Below are 14,696 nucleotides of genomic sequence, written 5' to 3'. Positions count from 1 at the left end.
TCACTGAGTAATATAAAGTTTAGCACTGAATAATACTCCCCTGTGCATCCGGATATATCAGTTTATCCATCCACTAAAATACTGAAGATCATCCTGGGTGCTTCCAAGTTTTGTCAATTATGCATGAAGTTGCTGTCAACATCCATATGCAGGCTTTTGGATGTTCAGGTTTCAACCCATTTGGGTAAAACACCAAGAAAAGTGCAGTTGCTAAAAAGTACGGTAACAGTATGTTCAGTTTAAGAAACTGCAGTGTCTTCTGAAGTGGGTGTACCGTTTTGTGTTCCCACAAGCAATGAGTGAGAGTTCCTATTGCTCCATGTCCTCACCAGCATTTGGTGGTGTCAGTGCTTTGGATTTTGGCTATTCTAATAGATGTGTAGTGGTACTTCATTGTTGTTTTAATTGAGACATGTAGTTTTAAAACCACTACTCTTTACTTTTTTCTCTGTGTTTTTGGGGGTCTTGTGTTTTAAAATTTTGCAGAGTAAATTATGAACAAGTGATAGTGATCTTTCATTGTTAAACATGATTTTATTTACAAATATTTCAGACTAACTCTCTTTTTTTCCTTTTAAATATAGATAAATGCAGAGGGAACACCAGAGGACGTTTTTCTTCAACTCTGCACAGCTATTGACTCTATTTTCTGAAGGCGAAAAATGCATGTTTGTTAGAGTGGAAACAGAGAAAAACATTAAAAAGTTCATTCCTTAATACAATGTTTCAAGTTAAACCTTTTGTGCCCCCTGCCCCTGCTCCCCCACCCCCTAAATCCTGACAGCACTGTTTGCTTCCCAGCTAGACCTGTGTGAGAGGTATCTGGAAATCATGCATGGTGTATTTGGGACTGTCAACCTCTTCTCCAAACTTCAGACAACTGTCTGCACTCAAGAGCACACATGCTTTGTATCATGCAGGCCACACTCAGAGCTAGTCAGTACATAAACAGTGGTGCAGTACCAGTCTGTGCCCGTTGTGATTACAGGCCTTGCTAGACCCTGATCATCTGGTTCTCCTCTCATTAAGCATCCCTAACTCCCAGTCACATCTTCCTCTCCCCAAGATTTACATACTGTTCCCCAGTGGAGGCCCCTGGCACAGGGGACAGCCCTGGCCATCTTCCTTTGGTGTCTGGCTGTTTCGTCAACTCTCATCCTCTGGTGGCTCACAGCCATAAGGTGAGTTGATTACACAATGCCTTGTACATGATATAGAGGCATCAAGCAAACTTTGACAGAAATTTTAAAATATAAAATTGTATAGCTTTTCCAAGATGGTAAAACCCACATTAGTCATCAGTAACATTATCTATTATTTTTAAGAAACTTGGAATACCGTCATTATGGCTAAGGGAACAAATCTGATAAATTGTGTAACCTAGTCTCTTCTCTACATGGTGATGCATTTCAGCAATTATAAATTAGTATCTATGACCAAAAGTAATTTAAAAGCATGATATATTTGCAATTTCATTCACTGGGCACATATCAAATTATAATTTTGATTTTAAATGGTCACCCAGTTATTTGTTTCCAAGCAAGTAAAAAATACCATAACAAACCTGATGTGGGTAGGAGGGGCATGTCAGTAAGTGGTGTGTTCAATCTTGTATTTGTTTCATATGGGCCCTTTCCAGAAGTTTGCAAACCTTGTCATACCCATATGCAAAATTGTGTTTCCTTGCATTAAACCAGTGAAGTTTGGGTTTTCTTTTGTGCTATCAGTTGTAAAATCAGAGCTTCTTATATATTCTACTGGAATAACTGCATCTTCCACTCAGTCACTACAAAAAAACATAGTTTCAGTTTGCATGATTTTTTTTTTTTTTTTTCCTTCAATGGTTGTGCAGATAAGGATCCATTTCTGGGATAGAATTGTATTTTTTAAGTCTTTTTTTTTTTTTCTTGAAATGGATATGTACAAATAAAATAAATGGAAGACAGGATAACTCTTTTTCTATTTATTTGTAACTCACATCATTCTTGAAAGCATTTGAAGCCTTATTCCAAACAGAATTAGAGGTGAACACAGACATAGTCAAGATTTACGATACGCTTATATGTTTTTAATTTTAGCTATAGATCAGTTTTGAGTTATTACAGAGAGAACTCAATGTATTCACGATACATGGTAACTTTCATATTTCCTTTTTCTCTAGCACTTATTCTGAAACAGAAATGTCAGTGTTTGCTAAAGAAGAAATTAAATTTCTTTGGTTACAATTATGCCTCTATTAACAAAAGGGGCATGTTCCCACAACTCCAACAGTTGTCATATACTTTATTGGTACCCCAAGTTGTCACACTCTCTATCGGGGAGCATAAGTACTTGAGCAAACTGGGAACAAAAAAAGGTTACAGGAAGAAAATCATCAGTTGTGCCAGAAAACATAAAATGACTCTTTGTAGGGATTAACATTCTTGAAACACATACCATATGCTGGCAAACACAGTCCATGCCCAGCACAGCTCTGACTGCATAGGTAAGGAAAAGGAGACAGCAGAGGGGCAGAAAGGTCCAGCCATCTTTTACAGGCTCTTACGGCTACAGCTGACAGCCACCTTGAAAAATTTAGCAAGGGTAAATGGCTTTGCCCCTGAAAAGTATCTAGAAGTGCGAATCAACGCTTCTCTAGAACACATTGCTGATTTGAATGGCTTGAAATGATACCACTAATTTAAAGTCATAAGATTTTAATACTGGAAAAGACCTTAGAGGTCTCTGTCTAGCAAAAGACTTGTGTGTATGTAGAAGACATCAGAACATAATCTAAACTCCTTTACAATGATGTGTATTCAAGGCCACATCTGAGCTGGCCTGTGCCCTCTCTGATGCCATCAAGTACTACTCTGCTCTTGCTCATTTGGCTTAAGCTACTATGGCCATCTTATGTTGCCAGAACAAGCCACGGTCTACTGGCTCAGGGCCTGTGTGCTATTGCTATCCTTCTGCCTCTTCCTACAGATTATTCATGCAGCGAATTCCCTTGCTCCATTCTGGTTTCTATTTGAATTTACCCTGGCCAATAGAGGATTTCTCTGCTTATTCCATCTAAAATGGCAGACTATTCGCCATTCTCCCATTATTATTTTTCTCTGAGCATATTTATCTTCTTAGCATTTATCCCTGCCTGAAATGATTAGTTTTTATTTTACTTACTTATTGCTGGTCTTCTGCATTAGATTATAACCTCCATAAGGACACGGCTTGGTATCTCCAGTCCCAAACACAGTAATTACTATTGAGAGCTAACATATTTAACATACTCTCTGCACCTCCAGTTTTCTCATGTATACAATGGAGAACATAATAGTAATGAACCTCACAGAGGAACTGTGAGGATTAAACAAAAGTTAGTAAGACACACAAATCATTTACTAGCTCCTAAGGTGCAATGAAAGGTAGTTCTTTGTAAACACTTACTGAATGATTCACTTCCACGACTGGGACTAAGACCCAGAATTTTCACTCCAGTGTCCTTTCCATTACTTTTTTTTTTTTTTTTTTTGAGACCGCATTCTTCCCCAGGCTATTATGCCATGGCACCATCTTGGCTCACCGCAGCCTCAACTTCCCAAGTTCAGGTGATCCCCCAACCTCAGCCTCCCGAGTAGCTAAGACTACAGCCATGCACCACCATGCCCGGCTAATTTTTTTGTATTTTTAGTAAAGACAGGGTTTTGCCATGTTGCCCAGGCTGGTCTTGAACTCCCGGGCTTAAGCAATCCACCTGCCTCGGTCTCCCAAAAGTGTTGGGATTACAGACGTGAGCCACTGTGCCCAGCCCCATTACATTACTCTTAAAAACATAGAAGAGAATCAAGATACTAGGGCCCCACAGAGAACCAAAACCACCTCTGCCACCCAGTGTTGAACCACAGCCTTCGGGTAAGACAGAATCCAATTCCCCCATCCTCTCACATCACTGTCAAGATGACCTTCTGACGCAAGGCCTCTAAGGATCTCACAGACACACTCAGTAATAGGTGGTGTCTCTTAAGTTCCTGGAGAAAAAAAATGTAAACTCACCAAAATGTTGGTCATACAACCAACACATATTTATTGAGAATCGATTAAATGCCAGGCCCTAGAGATACAGACAGACATGGATGGTCTCTGTTCTCATGGAGCTAAATGTATTATAACTCTGAAAAGTCTAGTTAACTAGCTACATGAACTGTAGAAAAAAAAGTTGTATCTTTTTTCTGGGATCACATAAATAGAAGAACACTTTTCATCAAGAAATAAAAACAGTTTACAGCCTAAACAGGACAATGTCTTCATAAGCTTGTGGAAGAACCTACTGAAATCTGAGGACTCCCGATCCCATCCAGTGCATCCATAGATGAACAACAGGCTTCAAACTTCATTATCCACAATAAGAAATAGTTTTATATAGCACACAACACTTATATATATGATTGAAAAAGACATTTCACAAAACTATTTATCTTTATTACATGTGATGCACCATTTTCTCTATTTCATTTTTTTAAATGTTCCTCATACCTAGTAAATTTTTGTGTTCTGTGAATTAATTTAAACAAAAAGGGGAAGGGGGGAAAACAGACAAGGCATACTATTAGGTTAAGTGAGAAGCACCCAACATGCATAGAAGAAAATCCTACCCGAGGCAGGAAACACAAGCTGTAGTCCCAGCTTCGCCTGAGACTTTGCAAGCCTGGACATATGCTCAGGTCTGTACTCTTAGAAAGCACACGACATCAGGAAAACAGAATGTAAGGCAACACCTGCACACCTCCACTCCTAACACCTAGTGTTGCCTGACACAAGGGGAAATTCCCGCTCAGGAAACAGGGTAGTAAGGCAGACGCTGACTCTGAAGTAATCTGTCTAGGTTAAAATTCAAGCATCACCGCTTTACTAACTATATGACCTTGGGCAGGTTAGTTAACTTCTCTCTGGCTAGATTTCCTCATAAGACAACAGGATAATAAATGAACCTGCCTCATAGAGTTAAGAATTAGTTATTATATGCTTGCTTGGCACATAGTAAACACTGTATCAGTGTTTTCTATTATTATTATGCATCACACAAAAGGAAACCTCCTCTGCCTAAACCTTACAGCAATGGTTTTAGATATTAAAAGTTTCTTAAGATGTGCAAATAACTTGAGCACAATATATCAGGAAATAGATCTTATCTACTGAATACCACTGAATAAGCAATGCTTTAGCAAGTAGGTCTTTTACAGTCTGTTTTAGCTTTCAGTCCAATAATTCTCTGTAGGCAGATGGTGGCCTACTGGCAAATGACAGCTCTGCCCATTATTCCTGCAATTCTCAAATTAAAACAACAACAAAACACTACCTACTACTATCCGAACTTCAGGGCCTTTTAAAACCATGGGGGCTATTTGCTTGGAGCTGAAAAATGCAAAACAAACACACCTTCTGCTCAAGCGAAAAATCCTCTTTATTACTCAAAAATCTCAAAAAATGTTTGCCCTTGAAAAATGCATTCAAGTGGTTTGTCTATTCCATTTATATAACAATTGTATCACTCATAGCCCTCTTCCAAAGCATACATCATACTTTATGGAATTTTTGAATGGATCCGAATGGCTTTCCAAAACTAACTGGTATTATTTCTACACAAACAGAGAAGTTACCATCAAGTGTTACTATCTTGTCTAATTACAAGTTGAAAGCAGATCTTCTGGCATATTCACAAACCATTTAATATAAAAATGCCCAGAATGCTAATGATTTCCCTCTTCACCCCACTAATAATTCCAGGGTGAGAAGTTAAGCTCAAGTCCATTTACTTTTCCTTCTGTTATGATATATTATATCTATATCATCAGTGATCTTTAATCAATATATTACTTTAAAATTCTCATATTTCTATATTTAAAATTCTATTACTTTTCTCAATTAAAAAACAATTCAGGGTATGATTTTAGTACCCTGCTATGTACTGAAGAGAACTAGTAAATAATGTTCCCTTGATTTAAAATAGGAAAAAACAGGTGATTCTAAAAATTGGGTCAAATATAACAATCAATCTTAGAATATTTATACTATCTTTTCCTATAGTTAATAATAATTTCTAGGAAACAAGGTGATTTTTCAAAAGCCATCTGTTTAAATACATGGGGGGCTTATTTTCATGAGACAAAACTAGAAAAAAAAAATTTCAGCTTTAGTATTCACACCTCAGCATTAATAATTGCCTTTTTCTTTAACCATGGTCTGTGTTTCCTTTTTGTAAGGTAGTTTAATTTAGTGTTTTGGCATACACTGAGTAAAAAACATTACCATCTTTTACAGGGTTGCTTAAGATCACCCTCTTTTCCATAATATATTCCTTATTCTTCATAAATGACGGAAAGAAAACTCTTAAATATGTGAAGCAAACCATTTTTAAAAATACCAATTTCTGATTTTAACACTGGTTAAAAAAAAAAAAAAAAAATCCAAAATCTAACCAAAAGGAAGTCACAACAAACATTCTATAATATAAACAGACAGTATCCACATAGTTTATTTCTCACAGTTCTCCTGACAAATGAACATCATTCAAGAACATACTGTATACACAGATAAGAAGAAACATACAAAATGTTTTAAATGATGCACAACAAAATCCAGCAGTATAAAAGAATGCATGTGAACTCTTGCTCACTGTGCAGACTAAATTTAATCACTTGTTTAAATAGTAATAAAAATACAATCTTTTATGGATCTTGTGCAGACTACAAAAGAGGGAAATTATTACCATATATATGATTTTTATATTAGGCAGTTTTCTTTGATGAGTTGTACTGACAACTCCAATACAGAGGCAGAAGGCTGTGTATTTTAAAGGAATTAATGTTGTGAATTAGAGACTTTACACAGTTACTACCACTGGCACTTTTCACCATAGTTTGTACACATCACATGATCATCTTATATAACATTACATTTAAAAAATATATCTGAGTGACAATTTTATAACATTCACACACCATGAGCTGGTTAAGGAAGCAGTGGCACAGTTGCCTCCTGTAGTGCTTCACTGTTGGTAATTAAGGACAATTCATTGTGGTTAAAAGAAATTAGGTATCAATATGATTAAGCAGCTCCAATTTACTAAAGGCCATCAATGACCACCACTGGGACAGTGAGTTCTTTTAAAGTGTATATCCTAGAAGCAAACACCATCATTGGTTAAAACTTTGTCTAAAGAAGTGAGTTTCTGTGCTGAAAACTATTTTCACAAAACTGAAGGCTACTAAACTGTTTTAATATAAATACTTTGTCTTCTCATTATCATATTTATCACCAAGTTCTTTGAAACCTTTGGAATTTACTCTCTCTTAATGTGTGCTCTCGTTCCATCTCACCCATTTAAGATCACCACCTAAAATGCGGTGGTGAAAAATTCACCAGGGAAACCCTTTGCTCACCAGGAATGTTCAGCTGCTGAACAGTGATCTAGAGCCACAACGGTGCAGAGCTGTACTTGACGAGAACACTCAGGAAGCTCTCATGCTGTGAGTGTCATTTCTGGGAAAGCAGAGAATCTTTCCAAACTGTGCACATAATTAACAATGATACCATTGCTATGTGTTGAAGAGGACTAGTAAATGATGTTCTCTTCCATGTCATCTGTTTGCTGGAAAGTAGTTTGGGTCAAGGTAATTATAACTGGTGCCCTGAGACACACAGTAGTCTCTGTCTAAGAATGTCTCTGACCTATAAATAGGTTCTAATTGGTGATCTTCCTTGTGATTATCTGTTTCATGTAGGCTGCAAAGAAAAAAAGACACATATCATTACAAGGTATTGGATGCATTTTAGTCTGTGTATTACAAAGCTTCCTCACAGCTCTCCCTATTTAAATCCATTAATCTATCAAAATCTCTAATGCAAGGTTACTTGATATGTGGTATGATTACAGGAAAAAATTAATTGCCTAGAACAACAAAGTTTAATTCACTAAGTGTGACTATTAATATTTTCTATGTTTGGAAATCAAATTCACTAATGGCTGAGAAGCTCTTTTCTTGTCTAAGTTGAAGACTGACAATGAAGAAAATACTTACCAGTCTGAACAAGAATCACAGAAATCCAAAGACATTTCTGGAGGACAATCCTGGCAATGCCACCGAACACCCTGGATGGGTTCTATGCCACAGTTATCACACTATAACAGATTCAGAGAGAAAATGTATTAAATTACACTGTTCCACGACCTTTTTTATTTTCCACAAGGAAACATACGATGTGCACATCGACATCTTCTCCTGTCTCTCCATGCACAGGACAGTAATATACCACACAAATGGTTATATGTCAGAGATAATTTCTAGCAAACTAGGTAAAATTCCATCCACTCAACATCAAGGTATGCGTGAGTGAGAGGAACATTATAAGGGACAATCTTCAATCAGCTTAAATTTATTTAAAAATTTTTAAAAGTAAATCATATTCAACTTGGATGTTTTGTTATTTGTAACCATCTACTTGAAAGGTACCTCAGACCACGGTATGATGACTATGGTTGAGAAACAGAGAGTTAACACTATAGTTAAAACTATCCAAATATGATACAGAATTGTTTTAACAGGTTCTCTTGGCTAACATAAACGCAGGCAACAGTAAAATTCTGTCTAAACTTTTATCTTATTGAATCGCTCTCCAAAGCCTAAAGACTCCTAATAACCAATGCCAATCAGGTCAAAAAGGCAGATCTGGCTCTTTTTCAGCGTGGTGGCATCATGATAGTCCTCAGAGTATTCTGTGCACTTTTGGAAATCAAAAGATATATCATTTCTAGTTTCTTTGATCATCTGGTCAACTATAGTGGCTGACAGACTGGCAAACAAGCCATGGCTGGGTTTTGCAGCAAAATTAGAAGGGAAGCAAGTTTCTTTTTGAAAGGCCAGAGCTGCCAGTTAGGAAAATCTCTAATGGAGAAGTAGGGTCACTGAAAGATCAAGAGGGAAAATCATTTAATAGAGTATGATTACTGCCTACTCTAGAGGATCAAAGGTACAACTTTGTTTTCAATTTGGTTTACCAGTCACAGCACACATCAGTATTTTCCTGTCTACCCACCAACACCACCAAGTTTATGGTCTCATTATTACTTCCTCCAGTCCAACCAAGTCAATTCTAATGCCTCAAGGCTTCTCAAGCTTGCCAATCCTTATTTCCATGACCACCACTCAAGTTCAGGACACCCTCATCTTTTGTCTAAATTATCAAAAGAATCTCTAACCGGTTTCCTTGACTCTAGTCTTGCCTTCCTCTAATTAAGTTTCCATACTATGACCAAAATGATGAGGGGAAAAGCTGGTCAGTTTCAAACCCACTGCTTTCCTAAAGATCATCACCCCCAATAGTTTAAGTAACTAGAATGATCTTTCCAAAACGTAAATTTCATGTTACTTTCTGCTTAAAATCATTCAATGGTTCCCCCACAACCTCAGGACAGTGTGAGCTCCTTGGCAAAATTTCCAAGGCGGTGCAAGCAGCCTCTAACTACTTTCTAGTATGTACTCTAGCCACACTCAACTATTTTGTTTAACTTCTCTAAATACCTTATGAGAATGAAAACAGCATAAGGGCAAGAACTGAGTCTGTCTTGTTTACTGCTGAATCTCTAGCACTTAGCAAATTGCCTGGAACATAATATGTATTACAAAATTCTGTGGAATAAGAATACGTATTTCTATTAGTCTCTCAATCAGAAAGGGAAAAAAAACCCATTTCTGATCCATGGACAACAGCAACAAAAAGAGAAACAGCTAAACAAAAGCACCTCACATTTTACCTCAATTGATAGCTACCTGTATGTTTGTCTTCACTCTAGTAAATAATACACTCTTCACATCAGGAACGATGGCACCACTACTTTGTATAAATGAATGGGATAAAAGATAAACTTTTTTCCTACACACTTAGCAATTCTGGAGTTTAACACTACAGAAACCACTTTAACTCTTATCACCCTTTTAAATTAAATGAATACTCCAGCCTGGCCAACATGGTGAAACCCCATCTCTACTAAAAATACAAAAATTAGCTGGGCGTAGTGGCACACACCTGTAATCCCAGCTACTTGGGTGGCTGAGGCATGAGAATCGCTTGAACCCAGGAGGCAGAGGTTGCGGTGAGCTGAGATCATGCCACTGCACTCTAGCCTGGGCAACAGAGCGAGACTCTGTCTCTAAATAAATAAATTAATTAATTAATTAAATTAAATGAATACTAAAATTAAGTAGAACTTACCTTAAAGCCCACATGTTGCACAAATCCACTTTCAGCTTGCATTTGCTGAAGTTTCTGCTTCTTTAACTTTTTAAACTGTAATAGTTCTTTATATTCAGGTAAATTCCTATACATGATAGGAATACTTTCGTCATCCTATCAAAAAATAAAAAATAAAAATGTTGGTTTGGTAATGAAAATGAATTAAGGGTAAGAAATACTGATACAGAATATTTTTCTACTGATATTTTTCATTTTTAAAATACCTTTTAGTACTCATAGAAAATTAGTGCTGCTATTAGCAGTATTTTCCACTAATGCTTTTGGAGGACTTTTTTTTAAACACAATAGTAATTCTGAATTGTAGCAGACTACTTCAATGCAGGTAAAAGGGAAGCACAGCCATGATTCTCACCTTTGTTACACACTAGTGCAAACCCAATCCCATCTTTACATTTTCACGGTTACCTGAGTGACTTGTAATCTACTTCTCCCTCATTTAAGGAAGTTTCTCTTCTCCAATCTAACAGATTCTTACATTTGCTCCTGTAAGCATGACACTTTCTCAATAACAAACAAACCAATCTCTGCTCTTGTTTTTTGCTCTGTACTCCCAATGATCAACGTAGAACATTTCTCTCTTACTCAACAGGATGAACTGAGTTATAAAGATGACTATTTACAATAGACTGTAAAAGAAATAAACAGTAAAAACTATATAAATGAATTAAGTAGGCTAGGTGCAGTGGTTCACACCTGTAATCCCAGCACTTTGGGAGGCCGAGGTGGGCAGACCACTTTAGGTCAGGAGTTCAAGACCAGTCTGGCCAACATGGCAAAAGCCCGTCTCTACTAAAAACACAAAAATTAGCTGGGTATGGTGGCACGCGCCTATAATCCCAGCTACTCGGGAAGCTGAGGCAGGAGAATTGCTTGTACCTGGGAGGCGGAGGTTGCAGTGAGCCAAGACTGTGCCACAGCCACTGCACTCCAGCCTGGGAGACAGAGCGAGACTTCGTCTCAAAATTTAAAAATAATATATTAAATTGAAGTATCCCTTAATAAACTGGTCTTCAAGGTATAAAATCTATTTATGATTCCAAACTTTTAGATACATATGTTCAGGACCATCCCCCACCTCCCAATTGACGAGCAGTTTTCTACTCAAAAATGTTAACATGCAAAATTTATCTATTTAAAATTGCTGACAATACTGTGGTTCATCATCCTAGACAACTTCAAGATGATCACAGATGCCCAATTCGCTATTTCTGGCCTCTAATCTTAGACTGATTCTACTGAAATGATCTTCATCTTCATTCCTTCTCAGAGTCTCCCATTCCAACAGCCATACCTTGGACCTTGCCTTCAACTCTAAGTGTTTTACATCCAAAATACTAAGCTTAGATTTCCTACCTCCACTGTTATTCCTACTTCTCTCATATTCTCACCCCAAATAATCAGCTTTTTTTTAACCTCATTGAAATTTCTAATCACTATTCTGCTTCCTATTCTCCCAATTCATTTGTGCTCTGCCACCCAGGATCCATCTCTTTCCTTTGCTACTCATGACTGATCCCATGCTCACTAATTTCCTAAAAGCATCCGCAATTCTCTGATCCATGTTCTGTAAATTCCCAATCCTGGACCAGATAAGCCCTACCCCACCCATTCCTCCTGCTACATTAGGTATTAAGTGCTATGTTATTTTACATCAAGAAGACAAAACTTACACAAAGCAGCCCAAGTCAGAAATCTAAGTGTTAGCCTCAGTTTTTCATTCCATCTTATATCGAATGTAACAAATCCTGTCATTTCTTAATACCTTCTACAATCTCTCTCAAATCGGTCCTCTAGTATCCACCCCCTCCTTTGCCCCTACTATTACTTAAAAGTTCCCAATGGTTTCCTGACTATCTACAGCATCAAGTCCAAAGTCTTCAGCTGAGTAAAAGATTCTTTACAATTTCACAGTTCATCGATCTTATCTCCCACTTTTTCCTGTTTTTTTTTTTTGCTTTGTTTTTGTTTTTGTTTTGAGAGAGGGTTTCTGTCACCCAGACTGGAGTGTAATGGTAGGGTTCTCTGCAACCTTAACCTCCAAAGCTCAAGCGATTCTCCCACCTCAGCCTCCTGAGTAGCTAGGATGACAGGTGCACACCACCAAGCCTGGCTAATTTTTGTGTGTGCGTGTAGAGATGGGTTTTGTCATGTTGCTCAGACTGGTCTCGAACTTCTGGGCTCAAGTGATTTGTTCCTCTAGGCCTCACTTATTGCTGGGATTACAGCACAAGCCACTGCGCCTGGCCCCACTATCCATTTCAAATTCTTGTCAACTAAAGATGTTAGATGATTATTACCATCCTGTGTCACCATTGAGAAAGACAACATAAGTAACGCTATACACTAATAAATAAGTGACCCAAATAATTAGATAATATAGTAAGAAATGTCATAATGAAATTTACTTAATTCAGGTATTTTGCAAAGGCAGAGTGTAAACACTTTTAATTTTTAAATTTGCATTTAAATGCTAAGGATATGATTAAATGTGATCAGCAAGGCTCAGACTAAGAAAAGTTAAATCACCTCACACCTAGTAGGTGGCTACTACTAAAAACAGAAAACAAAAAATAACCAATGTTGGCAAAGATGTAAATAAACTGGAATCCTTGTGTACTGCTGGTGAGAATGTAAATAGTACAGCTCCTATGGAAAACAGTATATGGTGGTTCCTCAAAAAGTTTAACATAAAATTACCATACAATCTAGCAATTCTACTTCTCAAAAGAACTGAAAGCAGGATATTTGCATACCCATGTTCACAGTAGCATTATTCACAATAGCCAAAAGGCAGAAGCAACCCAAGTATCCATCAACAAATGAATGGATAAACAAAATGTGGTATACAATGGAATATAATGCAGCCTTAAAAAGGAAATTGTGGGCCAGGCGCGGTGACTCAAGCCTGTAATCCCAGCACTTTGGGAGGCCGAGACGGGCGGATCACGAGGTCAGGAGATCGAGACCATCCTGGCTAACACGGTGAAACCCCGTCTCTACTAAAAATACAAAAAAACTAGCCGGGCGAGGTGGCGGGCGCCTGTAGTCCCAGCTACTCCGGAGGCTGAGGCAGGAGAATGGCGTAAACCCGGGAGGCGGAGCTTGCAGTGAGCTGAGATCTGGCCACTGCACTCCAGCCGGGGCGACAGAGCAAGACTCCATCTCAAAAAAAAAAAGGGAAATTGTGATACATGCTACAAAATGGATGAACCTTGAAGAGCATATGCTGGGTGAAACAAGCCAGTCACAAAAAGGACAAATACTGTATGCTTCCACTTATTTGAGGAATGCAGAGTAGTCAAATTTATAGATACAGAAAGCAGAATAATGATTGCCAGAGGCTAGAAAGAGGGGTGTTGGGGAGATGTTTAATAGGTACAGAGTTTCAGTCAGGTAAGCTGAGAGTTCTGGAGACTGGCTGCACAATAATGTGACTGTACATAGCACTGCTGAACTCTTATACTATAAAAATGGTAAGGATGGTAAATTTCATGTTATGTGTATTTTACCATAATTAAAACAAAAAATTTTTTAAACCTCATAGATTTCCTAATCATAATCACTTTAAACTTACTTAAAGGAGACTAATATCAAATGGAGCTAAAACTGTATACAGATTTTGAAGCCACAGAGTAAATAACATATAAATAATTGTTCCGGCTATTGCTTTTTGAAAAGATAAACTAAAATCTATAAATTTTTCCACAAGATGCTTCATAAATAAACATTTTGAGTAGCTATTTTAAAGTGATCAGAATAATTTTAACTGGCACTCATTTTTAAATAAATAAACTCAACAACAAAAATTACATCAAATCCAATCCACTCTACTGTATTTTGCCACTTTGTCAAACTGTACCTTTGGGTTTTGTTTTTTTGTGGGTTTTTCTGAGGGTTTTGGGTTTTTTTGTTTTGTTTTGTTTTTTGAGACGGAATCTCACTCTGTCTCCCAGGCTGGCGTGCCAGTGGCACGATCTCGGCTCACTGCAAACCTCTGCCTCCTGGGTTCAAGCGATCCTCCTGCCTCTGCCTCCCAAGTAGCTGGGACTACAAGCATGCGCCACCATGCCCGGCTAATTTTTATATTTTTAGTAGAGACGGGGTTTCACCATGTTGGCCAGGTTGATCTCCAACACTTGACCTCATGATCTGCCCGCCTTGGCCTCCTGAAGTGCTGGGATGACAGGTATGAGACACCGTGCCTGGCCTTTTTTTTTTTTTTTTTAGACAGAGTCTCCCTCTGTCACCCAGGCTGGAATGCAGTGGCATCATCCAGGTTCACTGCAGGCCCAATCTTCCAGGCTCAAGTAATCCTCCCATCTCAGCCTCTTGAGTAGATGGGACTTCAGGAATGCACCACCATGCCAGGCTAATAATTTTTTCTTTTTTGTAGAGATGGGGTCTCA

At 37.9% G+C, this 14,696-nt stretch overlaps 2 protein-coding genes across 11 annotated transcripts in view; one reads left to right on the top strand and one right to left on the bottom strand.

Moving 5' to 3' along the window:
* Positions 1-722, top strand: part of AK5 (adenylate kinase 5) — a 279,140-nt gene extending 278,418 nt beyond the window's left edge. For both annotated transcript variants that reach the window (XM_023209150.1, XM_023209155.1), the window contains exon 14: positions 585-722. In XM_023209150.1, coding sequence (XP_023064918.1) covers positions 585-653 — 69 coding nt within the window. In that variant the 3' untranslated portion in view covers positions 654-722. The remainder of the gene's footprint in view (positions 1-584) is intronic.
* A 3,714-nt stretch (positions 723-4,436) lies between these two features.
* ZZZ3 (zinc finger ZZ-type containing 3) overlaps positions 4,437-14,696 on the bottom strand; it is a 137,816-nt gene continuing 127,556 nt past the window's right edge. For 7 of the 9 annotated variants that reach the window (XM_023209110.1, XM_023209138.1, XM_031933818.1 and 4 more), the window contains 3 exons: positions 10,249-10,383; positions 8,058-8,158; positions 4,437-7,761 (listed from right to left, as the gene is read on the bottom strand). In XM_023209110.1, the coding sequence (XP_023064878.1) occupies positions 7,617-7,761; positions 8,058-8,158; positions 10,249-10,383 (381 nt within the window). In that variant the 3' untranslated portion in view covers positions 4,437-7,616. The remainder of the gene's footprint in view (positions 7,762-8,057; positions 8,159-10,248; positions 10,384-14,696) is intronic. The other 2 variants (XM_023209127.2, XM_023209132.1) reach the window with 1 other exon arrangement.

The sequence above is a fragment of the Piliocolobus tephrosceles genome, chromosome 1 (genome assembly GCF_002776525.5).
Source record: "Piliocolobus tephrosceles isolate RC106 chromosome 1, ASM277652v3, whole genome shotgun sequence".
NCBI classification, from domain to species: Eukaryota; Metazoa; Chordata; class Mammalia; order Primates; family Cercopithecidae; genus Piliocolobus; species Piliocolobus tephrosceles.
Note: the sequence above shows the minus strand (reverse complement) of the source record. Positions and strands in the feature narration are given on the sequence as shown.